This window comes from Malurus melanocephalus, unplaced genomic scaffold, assembly GCF_030028575.1.
Source record: "Malurus melanocephalus ecotype Western Australia unplaced genomic scaffold, MMel_1.1 scaffold_40, whole genome shotgun sequence".
NCBI classification, from domain to species: Eukaryota; Metazoa; Chordata; class Aves; order Passeriformes; family Maluridae; genus Malurus; species Malurus melanocephalus.
This window is the reverse complement of record NW_026623272.1, coordinates 174,036-189,964: the sequence shown is the minus strand read 5'-3', so window position 1 is coordinate 189,964 and position 15,929 is coordinate 174,036. Positions and strand designations below refer to the sequence as shown.

General features: G+C 56.6%; 2 protein-coding genes across 2 annotated transcripts; both read left to right on the top strand.

Annotated features, from left to right (window-relative positions):
• The first annotated feature begins 5,561 nt into the window (after positions 1-5,561).
• LOC130572690 (metallothionein-1) lies at positions 5,562-6,906 on the top strand. Its single transcript, XM_057364544.1, has 3 exons — positions 5,562-5,662; positions 6,003-6,068; positions 6,635-6,906. Exons 1-3 carry the CDS (start codon positions 5,632-5,634, stop codon positions 6,727-6,729), a joined length of 192 nt encoding a protein of 63 aa, XP_057220527.1. The 5' UTR covers positions 5,562-5,631; the 3' UTR covers positions 6,730-6,906.
• Positions 6,907-10,598: 3,692 nt separating this feature from the next.
• On the top strand, positions 10,599-11,627 carry LOC130572689 (metallothionein-2). Its single transcript, XM_057364543.1, has 3 exons — positions 10,599-10,675; positions 10,766-10,831; positions 11,379-11,627. The coding sequence occupies exons 1-3, from the start codon at positions 10,645-10,647 to the stop codon at positions 11,471-11,473; spliced, it is 192 nt and encodes a 63-aa protein (XP_057220526.1). The 5' UTR covers positions 10,599-10,644; the 3' UTR covers positions 11,474-11,627.
• The last annotated feature ends 4,302 nt before the right edge of the window (positions 11,628-15,929 follow it).

The following is a 15,929-nucleotide window of genomic DNA, read 5'->3' as shown; positions in this document are numbered from 1 at the left end:
AAAGACTAACAAAATCTAWCAAAAAATTGACAATGCCTTTATCTGCCTGGTGGAGGAATGCTGAGGAGCACTCAAATATTAAGTTTGGGAAAATGTGGGCAAAAATAACCATCCCCATCCTTCAAGGAGGGGATAATATGTCTGGAGGGAGTGGGGAGGGATGAGCAATTGCATCTGCACACCTAAGTACTCCTTTAAATGAAGAATGTCATTAATAATGAGCTTGTCTGCAGGSGTTTTTCTCTTTCCCCATCCCAGGTTTGCTGCACCAGCTGGAGCAGCATTTCTCCCCCACCATCCCATGCCCATTCCTGGGATGGGAGACACTTTTGGACAGRGATGGAAAGAGCTGTGCTGCTCTCAGGAGAGGCAGGATTCAACAGCAGCTGCATGAATCATTCCCAGGATAGACAAAAAGGATCTCTGGATCTCAGGAGCAAGGCTATAAAGACATCAAGGAAAATATCACATCCTTTTATTTCACACCTTTATACCGAGGGGGTTGGTGTTTTCTTTGCAAGCTCAGGCAAGTGTCTACTTGACAYCCCAGGGAATTACTCATCCCCTCTACTCTTGGCTTCTAATTAACAACTAAAGGGGAATAAAATTATTAAATATGCCCAAGGTAACGATACTTGGAAACTTTGGGTCACGTTTCAGCCAGGGGAGGCGGCRAGTAGTTGGAGCAGGTGAGTTTGAAGTCTGTGGGAACCTGAAAAACACAAAAGGGAAGGAAAGATGTAAGGGAAAAAAAAACAAAGAAAAAGAAGAAAATCCAAATTGTACACTGGGAAAGCTTTAGACTGGTGAATTTAAATGATGCCTAGAGTTAAGGTAATGCTTAAAGCCTGTCATGCAGTTGCCAGCAGTGTTGGGCGAAGTGGGGGATACCGGGGTAACCCCTTTCCCAGGAGAGTGTGTGGGGATGCTGTGCAGCCCCTGACCCACTGTTTTTCTGCTCTCACATTTGGGGGACAAGGTAAATTCAAGCATTTTTATTTCCCAGACAGAACTTCGTTGGTCCTCACCCCCTTCCTTCCCTTGGGGGCTGCAATTCAACCCTTGTTAGACCTCSAAGTAATTCCCATTAACATTTATGAGAATTTCATGATCAAAAGAGGAATCAGCCCTTTCATCTTCCAGACATGCCCCAACACACATCACCTGGCCCCAGAAGCCTGTACTGCCAGGCGGGAGCTCCCACCTCGTGCTGGGGTCTCTAGATGCACACCCCAAAACTGGCAGGGGCTTTGCAGGGTCAGTTCACCCTCCTGGACACAGTTCATGGCATCAATTCAGCATTTCTTCCTTTCCCTTCTCCCTAAAAATCAGTAATTAGCAAACCCCCACCCTCTCTGTGCTGCTTGTTCAAGGGGAAGGTAATACTGATAGCTCCRTTCCAGATAAGAAATAAAGTGTAAGGGCCAAGCCCTTGCCTAGAGCCAAAGGATGAGCCGGCAGCTGAGCCCGACTCATAATCCCGGCCTTGGGAGTCCCAGCCCTAGCGCAGCCGGCTGGGTCACAAGGCGGCTCCCAAAGAGCCCACATCAAAGCGTGCTGCCGGCTTGTGAAAGCGTCCCAGGATTGCACGCCGTGCAATTCCTGCTTAATGGAAATCTGCCCGTCCCCTTCCCAGTGCCAGCGGGCCCTCGCTGAAGGTGCCTTCCTATGGTTACAGACGTGATGTGGGCCAGCAAGTCCCCAAGCAGGGCATTTCCCCAGGAAAATGGGGACGTGCCACGTCTTTGCTGAAGGCTGGTATCTGGAGAAGCACTAGCTGGGATGTATTTTTCTAAARCTGCAATCAAGGTGCAGGCAGCTTCCCAGGAGGGAAAACAGACAATGGGTTTAGCTAATGTCTGCCACTGAGAGCAGAAAAGGCTTTGCTCCCAATTTTCTGGGAAAAAGAAAGAAGTCACTACAGCCTGAGGTCAGCYCGCTGATCCGGTTTCACTCCCAAATGTTTCCAAGACTTTGCCTATGTACATGGGGAGCGGTTGGGAATGGCTTCCCAGGGCAGACAAGGGATGATTCACCCTCTTCCTCCTCTGCTGAAGGGCTGGCAAGTGCCGGCAAAATAAAACGACGTCAGCACCTATTTCCAGCACCTATTTCCCGTGTTTTAAACACTTGTTTATCATCAGCAAACAATAACCTGAGATTCGAATCAAAGCTGAGCCCTCTTTCTAAGCAGCAATCACTCCTAGAGCTTTCTGCTGCTTTCAACACTTGCATGTGCTGGGTGTTTGCTGGGTGCTAAAATAAGGCCCTTTGTTTTCTCTGTTTGGATTCAAAAGGCTGGTCCCAGGTGGGCTCTGTGCACCTCTGGCAGCTGAGCCCTGGCCAGACGTGGCTCTCCTGCCCAGAGTCCAACACAAAGAGGCAGCTGGAGCAGGCAGAGCTGCCCTGGCTGCTGCTGTAGTGTCAGGGACAGCCCTGGGTACTCTGTATAAGTACCTTGCCAGGCAAGCAATAGGCAATGGTGAGGGACAGGAGACCCCCAGGGACTGTCCCCAGGGTCTCTGTGCTGTGCCCACATTGGGTTCACAACTCCCTGCATCCCTGCCCACAATCCATGCCCACTGAGCCAGCAGAGCCCTCTGGGATGTTGCATCTGGGGGAAAGAGGAGTCACTAAGCCCATTACTGCTCCAAAGGGGATTATGAGCCCAAAACAAGCATTTTGGGGGGACATGTGCCATGAGAGGGGGACCTGTAGTGGTCTGCAGGGTCCCCTGAAGGCGATGTGCTGGGTGGCAGCTGGAGGCTGATGCTGATCCATTACACACCTCTGTGTGCCCACAGGTGACTGGAGCCACGAATTCTTCAGCAGAGAGCCAGAGCAGACCTGTGCCAGCTCACCTCCACGGGAGCTGGCTGCTGTGCCTCCCTCCTCGCCTGCCTGGCACCAGCCTTGAGTCACTGCCAGTCACCRGYACCAGCCCTGGCACCAGCCCGTGCYTTTCACCAATCGGTTGTGTCACAGCCCCAAGTGTCACAGGAACAGGTGCCTCTGCCACATTGTTCTGAAAGCTGCCAGCCTCCTTCACTCCTAGGGAGCCCTGTCCCTGACAGGCCCATGGTGATGCTCAGCACTCGCCATCCCTGTGTTGAGCATCATCTCCTGCTCTGCCTGAAGCACTGGAGCACAACGCTGACTCACCCATGTTTATCTGCCCAGCTATCTCAGGGTGAWTGCCACTGACATGTTTGGGACAGAGCCAGGAATCCCACGCAGGGGATGTGAGCGCCAAGGGTTACAGCTCTGGCATGGCAAGGGCTGGTGAATAAATGCTATGCAGGGACCCTGCCTGTTTTGCTCRGCTCTGGGGAGCAGCATGAGTCCATTTCAATGATGGAGAACCCCCAGGCAAATGGAGGGCAGGGGCCAGAAGGCAATCTGAGGCTGGCAAGACCTTGTCATAGGGGTATTTAAACAGCAGGAAGGTGTCCCCAGCTCATCACTTCAATCACAGGCTGCTTCTGGAGATGGCCTGATTGATTTATGTCTACCTCACAAGCCACTACTCCAGTCCTATCCCAAATTAATTATAAAATGTGTCCCAAAYTAATTACAGAATAGACCAGGAGTGATGCAAGATCTACCATAGCCCTGACTCCCAGTTGTACATCCCCTGGAAGATGCTTTTTTTTTATCTTTGTACAGAAAGGAAGGAAAGAAGGTAAAAAGGGCTGGAGTCTGACTGAGAACAGATGCTGGAGAGCTTTTCCTGCACCCCGTCCTTTCATGGCAGAGATTGTTCTCTTCCCTTGATGTGGGCTTCTTTCTTCCCCCAGGCTGGAGGAGAAGGACCCAAAGAGGCCACTTTATCTCTGCATCCCTGGGCCACCACCAGCTGGGGACAGGGCCAATTTTTGCCTGGGTGGCCAAGGGTGCCAGACAGAGGGGAAAGACACAACAGATGTCAGATGGGTATTGCTGTTCTCCATGTGTTCACCACRACACAGCAGGAAGCATTTCCATGGACATATTACTGCACCACAGGAGTGTTTGGCTGATTATTTCAGGAGCAGACCAAACGCAAGATCCCAAGGAGATGTTGCCCCTCTGCCATGACACCAACACAGCACATGGGGCCGTAGTCAGGGTGGCACATGATCATTTGCACGTGTGTTTCCCATGTTTGTGTTTCCGTGCTCCCACAGGAGCAGTAACACCCTTGGCACGCGCYTGGTCCCTGGCACCGTCCCCTGCTGTCACGCCCCAGTGCATCAGCAGCAGTGTGACATTCACACGACCGCAGGGCTGGCATGTCAGGGCACCAACAAGCTGCTCCAGGGTGGTGGAGCTGAGGAAGAGGCCCATCAGCTCTGCCTTCCCTAGGCTTTTCCATACTGATTTCTCACACAGGCCTGGGGAGGCTGGAGGAGACACTGAGTTGGGACACTGGCAATGCTCCCCATCAGGTCACCTAACARGCCCAGACAGCTGAGTGGTAAAAAYACTCCCTGGGCTGCTGTTTYGGCTGGATTAGCATTGACAAGTGGCCTCAGGCAAAAACCCAGCTGGGATAAAACCCCAAGGCAAAGGAGAGTCACAGCAGGGGGGATGGGTATCACTGACCCCAAAGAGTATACAGAAAGCCAGGCATGARGAGGAAGAGTGCCCCACAGCTGACAATGCCTCCTGCACATGAAGTAGACCATCCCCACACCAAAAATCTCAGCAGGCATCAGGGATTTTTTGTGCCTTCCACCCCAAACCCTCACTATGCTTCYGAGTGGGTGGGTAAAACCCGCTGGAGCAGTTGACAGGGTGATGGAAGCTCGCCCGCCACCCTCCTCCCCTGCACACCCCGCTAATGGCACACCAAAATTATTTCAGAGGAGTGGGACAGAGCACCGCCGTCGGGAAGGAGACGGGGCCCCGAGGTGCCATGCATGGCGCCGAGGGGACGTGGGTGCCACTGTCCTGGGGCACTGGGAGGGCACGGCAGGCTCCAGCCAGGCCAGTTCAGCTTGTTGCTACTCCTGTTCATGGGGAGGGTGTGGGAGCCACAGGATGGGGTCTCGAGAAGGGACTGCATCCCTGTCACCCCACTGTGCCAACTCCCCATCACCCCACTGTGCCAGCTCTGAGAGGTGGGCACTGAGATTTCCCGGCAGTGGTGCCACTCCCTGGATTAATGTACCCCCCAAGTCAGATTGGCAGATTGATTCTGCCAATCAATCAATCAATCAATCAATCAGTCAATAAAGGGCTGGACTGCGGGGGTCTCCTTGGGTGCACCCCCGTCAGCCCCCAGCCCCGTTGAGTGGACCAACACTTCTGAGACAGGTGTCATGTGTGTGATGAGATCTGGCCGTTCTCTGCACCCCTCCCAGTATCTCAGCAGAGAGGGGTGGTCACCCCGGCAGCACCCCTACTGCCACTGCTCCCCGAGGAGCGGGGGGATGGATGCGGCAGCCCCAGGTCACGCTGGGCCGCCCGGGGAGTGAATCAGCAGCGCCCGGGGCAGGCGCCGGGCTGAGCCGTGCGCAGGCTGCAGGGGCGGAGGTTTTGCACTCGCTCTCGTCTGGCCAAGGATAAATAGGAGGCGGCTGCGAGTCCTGCCAAAGCTTCTTCCCATCGCCCAACGCGTCCGACAGCAGGCACCCAGCCCAGCCAGACATGGACTCTCAGGATTGCCCTTGTGCCACAGGTAAGGCAGCGCTTCCTTCCATCCCGGGGGACAGGGCGAGCCCCACCGTCCCCGCGGTGACACCGGCACTCCCGCCCGCCGGCCTCCTCCGCCATTCCCGGTGTTCTCCCTCGTACGGGCTGGGCCGGCAGCTGCAGTCCGCATCCAGCATTGCGGTGTGACATTGGGAATATCTCACTGGGAAGCGGCTGCGAATGCCGTGACCTCCCYTCTGAGCGAGGCTGAAGCATCAGTGGATGCTCCGAGGGGAGGAAGTGTTCTCCCCCGCGGATCTCTGGCTTGTGGGTATCCCCTCCCACCACGTCCTCTCAACGTCTTTTTCTCCTTTTCTCTGTTTTAGGTGGCACCTGTACCTGCGGGGACAACTGCAAATGCAAAAACTGCAAATGCACATCGTGCAAAAAAGGTAAGAGGGATCCCTGAGCCTCCGAGGAACGGGGGGGAGGCGGGCGGGGGGAGCAGAAACACACGGGAGGTTTTCACTACACATCCGCTTATGCACTGAATCAAATCAGTCTCAGCATTGCCAGAGTTCAGTTTATTCCTCACATACGTTTTTTTCCCCCAATGTGAATCGCACCCCCTCTCCAGTCAATACAAGTTACACAGTATGACCCAAACCCAATCTGAGGCTCAGCACAAGGGGATGCTGGGGAGGAAACCGGCACTGGGATTTCTTTGGGGTGCTCTCGATGCTGTCACCCCTAGCAGAGCCGTGTGCCGTGAGGGTTTGCTGAGAGGGACTRGGGAAATCCTGGTGAACCCCTGGGGGTTCCACACTCTCCTGCTGCCTCTCCAGCCAGTGTTGCCCCGGCTGCACAAACACCCCGGGACACTCTGCCAAGGATGGGGATGCTGCAAAAAGGGAACAGCAAGGCTACCTGGGAGGTTTCCAAAACACTGAGATCCCCCAAGCTCCAGCCCGACACATTCCCAAGAATGTCCTTCATATTTTTTTTGTCTCTCCCACAGGCTGCTGCTCCTGTTGCCCAGCAGGATGTGCCAAGTGTGCACAGGGCTGTGTCTGCAAGGGRCCTCCCTCTGCCAAGTGCAGCTGCTGCAAATAGGGGACCCCTGGCCGCACATCTGGGGGTGATGCACATCCGGGGGGCCAAAGAAGAATAACCTTATTGTGTATGTTGGTTGTCTTTTTTTTATATATATGTGTTGCAATTTCTTTAGTGTTTGTCACTTGTAATAAGCTACCTAAATAAAGTCATATGTATATAAAGGTCCATAAGGAACTTGGCGCTTCTGTGTTGGATGCAGCGGCTTCGCTGGGGAGAGGAGGACAGTGCACATGGGGGGTCATGGCAAAGAGCCGGCGTCTTATTTTTGCTCTTGTCTTTCAGTCTTGGCTCTACTCTCCRTTCTGACTCTTGTCTTAACACTTTCCCTACACAACAAGGGATTTTTTTTCCTCCTCCCACACTCTTGTTACCCAGGGGCAAATCCCATGCTGTCTCCTCCACCAGAAATCCTCAGGGCTAATGAGCATCTCATTATTACAAGCTTTCACTGTAATAACTGCCCCAGCCCTGCCCATTTCCAGGGGGAATGTTTCCAGGCAGGTGGGGTGGCAGGGAAACAGGTTTCGTTTTCCTCCTGGCAGTTTAGTTGAACTGGCTGGAAGAACCACACTGCTTACCCACTTGCCACCTCTGCCAGCCTGGCTGGGTGCTCCTGGGGAGCCTCAGGTGACCTGGTTCCCCACAATGGGGTGCAGTGCCCACAATGGGGTGTGATCCCCACAGTAGGGTGCACTGCCTGCAATGGGATTCAGTACCTGTGATGGGAAGTGATGCCCAAACAGGAGTGTGATGCCCACTATGGTTTGCAATGCCCATACCAGGGATGCAGTGTTCACAATGCAATGGGATGGGATGGGATGGGATGGGATGGGATGGGATGGGATGGGATGGGATGGGATGGGATGGGATGGGATGGGATGGGATGCCCATGCCAGGGTGAAAAGCGCGCAATGGGACGTGATGACTGCGATGGCCACGTCAAGGTGTGATGCTCACCCTGCCCAAACACAGCCATGCTGCTGCCAGAACACTGCGCCCCAGGTGCCATGTGACACCCTGCTGCTTCCCAGGAAMATGGCAGGTTCTGCCTGTCCCCGCACTCCTCAAACACAGCCCTTCATGGCCTCTTTTTAGGTTCAACACCTTTCCTGACACACCCAGTCAACACTGCTGGGACTCAGCCAGGAATCTGGCACAGCCAACAGCACTGCACCCCTGCCCATGGGCTGCTGACAGTGCCAATCCCTAGGGGATACCTCTTTGCTCCAGGAGGGTTCCTCCCTCAGGGTGTCCCCTGAGATGTCGCCATCACCCCACATTTCTGACGGGTGCAAAGGCCACCTCTGTGTCAGCTGAATGCAGGGCAGAGCAGACACACAGCAGGCAGGGAGCAATCACACTAAACTCCACTGCAAAGAGCAGAGTTAYCTTTATTCCTTCCAACACAGAGAGATGCAAGTGCCAACCATGCAAAAACATTGCTGATGATCCCACAAGAAGAGTGAAGGAGAGGTGCCTAATGGGATTGATCACCAAACACATGGCTTAACCAGCAAAGCTCACAGAATCTGTCTGGCTCTGCTGGCTCCTGTGGGTTTGCTCTGGTCCTGCCCCACAGCTCTGCGCTGAGCCCATCCCTGTGCCCCATGGCAGTGTGACAGAGAGCAGCTGTCAAATGCTGTGGGTAGGGGGCAGATGTGGGTTCCAGCATCCCAACTTTGAGCCGAGACCTGTGCTGGGCAGCTGCAGCTCCATGGCWCACTTTAYGGCTGCTCTAAAWTCARAATTGCAMSTGGCACTCTTTTTACATGGGAACACACTTGTGTTAAACTACTACCTGCCCTGGGAAATTGGAGTATCAGCAGTACTGTAGGAGACCCATCCAAGCTCTCTTCTCCCCACTGATGTCTGGCACAGCATTTCAGCATGGCTCAGGGGACACTCATTCATTCCCCCCTGTCCTGCYTGCAGAATGACCTCATTACTTAGTGGAAATGCTTAGATTGGGAAATCAGGTATTTTCCAGGCTGTTTTCCCATCCCAGCTTCACACACAGTTCTGTGGGGATGCTGTGCTGCCTCTTCCCGCTCACAGTGACATGGCCTGGGACAACGTGTCCCAGGATTCAGCACAGCCTATCCATATGAGACGTGCAGGATTGCCAGGAATCTGGGAATTCCCCTGCTTTTCCCCCAGCTTTGGCCCCGCACAGTCATTCCCCACTGTAGGGGTGCTCGATCCCATTTTGGGTGGTCGGGGCTCTCCCTTCCCTGACCACTGGGGCAGCAGAACCCGCCCTGCTGCGGGGGGGCCGCGGGGGCAGCACATTCCCGAAGCACTGCGCYGGGGTGTCCGGGAGGAAAGCGATTTCACAACYCSTGTTTATGTGCAGTAACACCACACGTGCTGGGTTATTCCACCTTTCCTCCTGCCCGGTGGCGTGTGCAATGCCTGCTGGCTTCGCCTCGCTGCTGCCGGCAAACATTGCCAGGAAAAAAACAACTCCGTGCTTTTGCAAACAAGCACGAGCCGTTCCCTGGCACAATCCCCCTGGGTCACTGAACCTGTCCTGGAGCCCTGGAGCCCTGGAGTCCTAGAGCCCGCTGGCCGAGGCTCAGCAGGGATGGACCCCGACTACAGCACCAGCTCTGAGCCCAGGCTTGCCCCATCGGTGACCCCACCAAAAGCAGTGGGTACAGGTACAGGGACAGCCTGGCCCTGGCCCAGCCACAGTTTTCCATTCTGGATGTTGAACTGGGCACGGGCACGTGTGAGGTGGTGAAAGCCACTTGGCACACAAACCCTGTGACAAGGTGGAAAACTGACAGGGAAGAGAAAGTGATTCCCAGCAGCTCCCTGCTGGCAATGCCAAGCTAGCACACTGCATCCCYATGCTCACCCGAGGGAACGGCATGAAACTATGTCTGGGGAGATTTAGGCTGGGTGGTAGGAAAAGGTTCTTGAYCCTGCAGGTGGTCAGACACTGGAACAGGCTCCCCRGGGAAGTGGTCACTGCACCAAGCCTGACAGAGCTCAGGAAGTGTTTGGMCAACATTCAGGSCCAGGGTGTGCATTTTGGGGTTGTCCTGTTCAGGTTCAGGAGCTAGACTCGATGATCYCTGTGAGTCCCTTCAACTCAGGACATTCTGTGTTCTATAATTCACCCCTCTTGGGAGGCCATCTGAGCCCTCCAGCCCCACGGGGGCTGCCCAGGGCCATCCCACTCTCCAGTGGGATGCTGAAAGAGTCAATTCTCACCCTCAGTGACAGCCCCCTGGACCTCATAGTTACCCCTGAGATGGGGGACAYCACTGCACCACAGTGCTGGACACATGGACAGCGTCACGGGGKTGTCCCAAGGGTGCAGGACCTGGTGGCAGTGCCATGCCATCCACATCCTGCGCATTTCAGCGTCTCGGTCCCCCGGGGTGCAGCACCCTGCCGGGGAGGGAGGCGCAGGTGGGACTGGGGTGGGGGTGAGCAGACAGGTGACCCGGGTAAGCACAGCACGGCACGGAACGGCACGGCACGGAACGGCACGGCCCCACAATGGGCACGGCCCCACGATGGGCACGGCCCCGGGGTGAGCACGGCCCTGCGGTGAGCACCGCCTCCCGTGAGCACGGCCCCGGGGTAGGGCACGGCACGACCCCCGGTGAGCACGGCCCGGCTCCGTGGTGAGCACGGCCCCGGGGCAGGACACGGCCCCCGGGTGGGCACGGCCCGAGGGTGAGCACGGCCCGAGGGTGAGCACGGCACGGCTCGGCACGGCTCGGCACCGCCCCCGGTGAGCACGGCCCGGTGCCCGCGGCCCCGCTGCACCGTGCGCAGCGCCTGCACCGCCCCGCGCCTTGCCCCATAAATAGCGGGCGGGCGGCACTGGTCGGCACTGCTGCCATCCCCATCGCACCGAGCCGAGCTAGACTGAGCTAAACCAAGCCGAGCCGAGCCATGGACCCCCAGGACTGCACGTGTGCCGCCGGTAAGTGCCCCATCCTGCCCGGCTGCCTCCCGCCTGCCTCCCGCCTGCCCGACTCCTGGCTGACTCCGCTCTCCTTCGCTCGCTCCCCAGGTGACTCCTGCTCCTGCGCCGGGTCCTGCAAGTGCAAGAACTGCCGCTGCCGGAGCTGCCGCAAGAGTGAGTGGGGGGCTCAGGGAGGGGGAACCCGGCTGTGCCCTTGGAGGGAGCTGCCACTGCCCTGTGGGACACCCATGGGCACCWCTCTGCTCCATAGGGCACCTTCTCCTTGCAGTGTGGGGCTCCCTGGGCACCTCGCTGCTCCATAGGGGAATGCCTCCTTGCCCTGTGCCCATGGACACCTTCCTGCCCCACAGGGGAACTCCTTGTTGCTCTGTCAGACTCCCATCGGGACGTCCCAACTCTTGCCCTGTAGACAACCCCTCCTGCCTTGTAGGACCCCATACAGAGACCCCACCACTTCCCCTCTCACCTTGTAGGATTGTCATGGGGTCCTTCCCTTTTCCCCATGCCCATTGAGACGCCCCACCACGCAGTTCCCTCTCGGATGCTGTCCCTGCCCTGTAGGACCCTCATGGAGAGCTCCAATCCATTGGGATCAGCCCTGCTCACGCAGAGGTGGTGTTTGCCACTCTCCATCGTGTGCCCCTGCCCCATGGCATTCCAATCCCTTCCACCTACCTCCTAACTGTTGTATCCCCCCCAGGCTGCTGCTCCTGCTGCCCCGCRAGCTGCAGCAACTGCGCCAAGGGCTGCGTGTGCAAGGAGCCGACCAGCAGCAAGTGCAGCTGCTGCCACTGAGCCGCTCGCCTCTGCCTGTAAATAGCCGGCATGCTTCGGGGATGGGGGGTGGGGGGAAGAGAAAAGCCTATTTTTTCTTTTTTTTTGTTTTTCATGTTTTGTATTTTCTGTACCAGTGGTGAAACTGGATGGAAATAAAGKAGTTTATCTGGAAGTACGAGTGCTGTGGGCTGTGTTGGAGGCTGAGCATTTTTGCTGCTTGGGACACCTGTGTGGAAACTGTCACTGTGGGGTGGGAGAGGGCTGCTCACAAACACCCCCATGTCCTTCCCTAAGTGGGCTCTGCACCTGTCTGGGGGAGAAGAGKACCTTCATAGGGTATGGGATGGACTTCATCCTGCATGTGGGGTGGCTCTGGACATCTTTGAGATGCTGGTCTCSCAGGCAGGACAGGTGATATGCCATGGGGTGTGGGCAAGCAATGGCAGGAGGGGCTGCAGTCCCCTCCAGGCCTTCTTTGGCTTCATGGCAGGTCCCTCTGCACCACGCTGGGGCTTCTCTGGTGAAAGAGCTTGTGAGAGCAAGTGTGATGGATGGGAGGGTGACCTGGGCCAGCAGCACGCCTGCCCTGAGCTGCTGCAGGAGAGCACCTGGACAAATTATAGTGGGGACAAACCTCTCTTCCTCAAGAGCTCCTGTTTTGCAAAGCCCAGTCCATTGCAGAACAGATCCATCCCCAAAGGGACACTTCCCCTGCAGCCTCCCCATGCCAAATAGCTCCAGCTRTAGTGCCTGGCTCCTGCTGTGGGCATACCCTCCAAGCACCTTCTTCTGGSTCATTTTTGGGGAGCACCTTGCTTAGAGCTGCAATGACTCCAGATGCAGGAGGGCAGGTAATCATAACCATAGCACTTGGCTGCATGGATGAGGGGTGTCTGCTGGGAGGGGGAGGGAGGGCAGTGGGAAGATGCAYGGGTTGTGTTTCACTTCCGAAAGTCTCTGCCAAGTGAAAGAGTCACTTTTTAGGCACCTGCTTGCCCATACACGTCTCTTGGGTGTGCCCCACCACAGAAGTAGGTTCCCAGACCTGCTACACTCACCTCTTTTGTGCCTCTTTGGGCAATGGGACAGCTCTGCTTGGCAGGAAAAACTGCAGTTCTTGGTGACAAGGCACCAGGGACAGGACAAATTAAAAAAAGCAGCAAAATTGGCCACTTGGGTACCCTTATAGTCCTTTCTGCTAGGCTGGGTGGCACAAGGCGGGGTGTCTGCATAGGAGGAGCGTGGCAATACCAGTGCCCAGGGATGGTCCAGGCATCCAGGATGATCCAGGGTCACCCCTTCCCCAAAGGTTTGCCCAGCTTCAGCTCATAGCTCTGCAAGGGGTGCCCAGACYGCTCAGCACCCAGCTTTGCCAGTGAGACAAGCAACACCCAGCTCAGCACCCATTTGCCTTTTAAATGTGTTGCCTTATTGCATTAGTGCATCTTTGCCTAAGCAGCCTCCCAGCATRGCTTGTTGCAACAGAGACATAGTGCTGGGGGTGAGTTTTAASGGTCTGCCCTGCCCTAAATGCATTTAACAAACAATAAATCCTATGGGAATACGCTTTGCTGGTAAAGAAGACTGGCATGGAGCTGCTGCTGGAGCCATGTGAAGCAAGGCTGCAATCCCGGCCACTGCAGCGGAGGGGCTGCAGCCTGGGCCCACCGGAGCCAGGCACCCGCATCCTGCACCAGAAACAAAGCCAGGAGCGGATGGGGTTTCCCCTCACAGGAAGAGCCCCAGGCATCAACCGCTCCCCGTTCCCAGCAGCGTGCCASGGTGGGACGTGGGCAGACACCTCTGCACCCTCCAGTGCCAGCCTGCCCTGCCTGCTACTGGCTCTGCCTGCAGGCCTGTCTGGCASAGGTGGGGACCCTCAGCCTTGGTGTCCTTTCCAGCTTCCCCAGTAAGGATTCGGGGTGAGGAAAGACACAGGACCAGCGGAATGGGTGCAGGCACCCATGTGAGGAGATGGCCTGGAATGTACCCAGCGCCTGGTATTGCCTGTAGGTGGTCTCAGGGGGTTTTCTGGTCCCCTCAGGAGTATTTTCTATGGAAAGATAAAGTACTTTTTGTGAAGGAAGTGCTCTCAGCCTGTGCACAGCTCTGTGTRGTGGGAGGATGAGGGTAGCAAGTAGAGGCTGATGTGCTTTAYCCAGCCCTCCGAAGAAAACCCCAGCTCAGTTTGCAGAGGTGGTTTGAGGTGACCACGCATCCCCTCTGGACACTCAGGGGGTCGTGGGTGCACTCCCAGATGAGCAGCCCATGGGGCTGGATTCGTTCCTGTTTTTCTGGGTCATTGTGTGAATCCCAGAGGGATGCTGGATGTCGGTGACCCTGAGTGGCGCTGACACACTCCACGTGCAGGCGGGACACGTGTCCTGTGCCGGCAGGATGTGCGCTCTGTGCGGAGCAGCGATGCGCTGTGTGCAGAGGGGACGAGCACCCTGCACACACGTGACAGGAACCTCTGTGCCGAGGGGATATTGCTGTGTGCCGAGGGGACAAGCGCTGTGTGCAGAGGGGACGAGCACCCTGCACACACGTGACAGGAACCTCTGTGCCGAGGGGACATCGCTGTGTGCCGAGGGGACAAGCGCTGTGTGCACAGGGGACATCGTGCCGTGCCGAGGGGACAAGCGCTGTGTGCAGAGGGGACATCGTGCCGTGCCGAGGGGACAAGCGCTGTGTGCAGAGGGGACACGCACCCAGTGCTAACACACCTTGTGCAGAGGTGACAGGCGCGTGTGCACAGGAGCGATAATACTCTAGGTACATAGGGGAAATGTACCTAGTGCGGAGGGGAAATTACAGAGTCRTAGAATTGTTGGAAATGTTGGGAAATCCCTCTAACGTCATCAGGTTCAGCTGCTACCCCAGGATTGATAATCCCACTCGTAAACCAATGTYTTCTAAATCCCTCCAGGGGTGGTGACTCCACTATCTTCCCGGGCAGCTTGTTCCCGTGCTCGACGACACTTTCAGTGAAGTATTTTTACTAATATCCAGTCTAAACCGCCCCTGGCACAGAGAGAAGAAGCACCCTATGCTCAGGGTGTGGGCACCCAGTATGCAGGGTAGAGGCATCACATGTAGAGGGGACAAGGGAACAGGCGCCCTGTGCACCCAGTGCAGAGGGACAGGCACCCATAGAGGGGACAGCACCCCGTGCCACCCGTGCCCCGTGCAGAGGACCCGGGTCCCGCCGCAGGAACGGCTGCTCCGGGCGGCTCCCGGCGCCACCGAGCCGTTCCACAGGGATCTGCTGCCACCTGCCTGCCCGAGCACTGCCGCCCGCCCGGCCCCGGCTCCCGGCCGGTCCCCTCTCCTACTTGGACCCGGCTTGTCCCCTCTCCTACTCGGACCCGGCTTGTCCCCTCTCCTACTTGGACCCGGCTTGTCCCCTCTCCTACTCGGACCCGGCTTGTCCCCTCTCCTACTCGGACCCCGCCTGTCCCCGCTTCCTTCGGTCCCGGCCAAAGGGCGGCTGTTCCCCCATCCCGCCCCAGGGGACACCAGTGCCGGTCTCTGAGCGAACCGGACTCTCCTCCTCGCTCTGGAAAGGTGCCCTGGGAGCCTGGATGGACTCAGGGAGGGGTGACACCCACCTTGCCAGGACAGCCATCACACCAGGACAACCGTCCCACCAAGGCRTCTGTCCTASCAGGGCACCCATTCCAGGGCCAGGKGCTCCGCTCGAACTGAACCGATAGGCAAGGATACACCCTGACCCTCCGTATGCACTTTGCAATTTTGGGGAGCTACTGCAGCCTGTGCCAGCGCTGCSTCTGGCCTAGAAACTGCTTCTTACATGGGATTTTTTTTGAAATAGAGGCTGTGTTAATGGGGCAATCTGTTCAGCTTTGAAGGGTGATAGTTTTGGAACAGAGAGGCAAGGTCCAGACATCATCTCTTGCACAAGCAGACTGCTGGATGTACCCTTGCAGAGCCATTAAATTCCCAGTTCCCAGATTTTACCSAATAAATCCCCTGACATTAGCAATATCTGCTTTAACGGTATTGTGTGTGTGTGACCAAGAGGGGACGTAACACAGCAGACCCCTCAGGACACCGCTGCACTGGTGATGGTCAGAGTAGCTGCTGGCTGTGAGTTTGCTCGTGTATTTGGCCATAGGAGGCAAAAGCCGGATGAAATCGTTATCCGCATTTTACCTCCCGAGGAATCAGCTCACAGAGGGTTTTGGCAGCAAGRGTTAGCGATGACTAAGAAGGGAAGGGGAGAATAGAGAGAAGCAACTCCATGCACGCTGTTTCACTGTGTATGTTTCTTTTTCCGGTGATTTCGGTGCGGCGTACGCAGCGAGGGGAGGCAGCCTCGAACCCGCGACCTCCGGAGCCAGCCACCCCCCCACAGTGTCCGCGCCCGCCTCCGAGCGCTCAATAAAGTTGTTCTCGCGAGGGGGAGGGAACCGGTGCGCGGCGCCGAGCGGCGGCTGGGCCAATAGGAGCG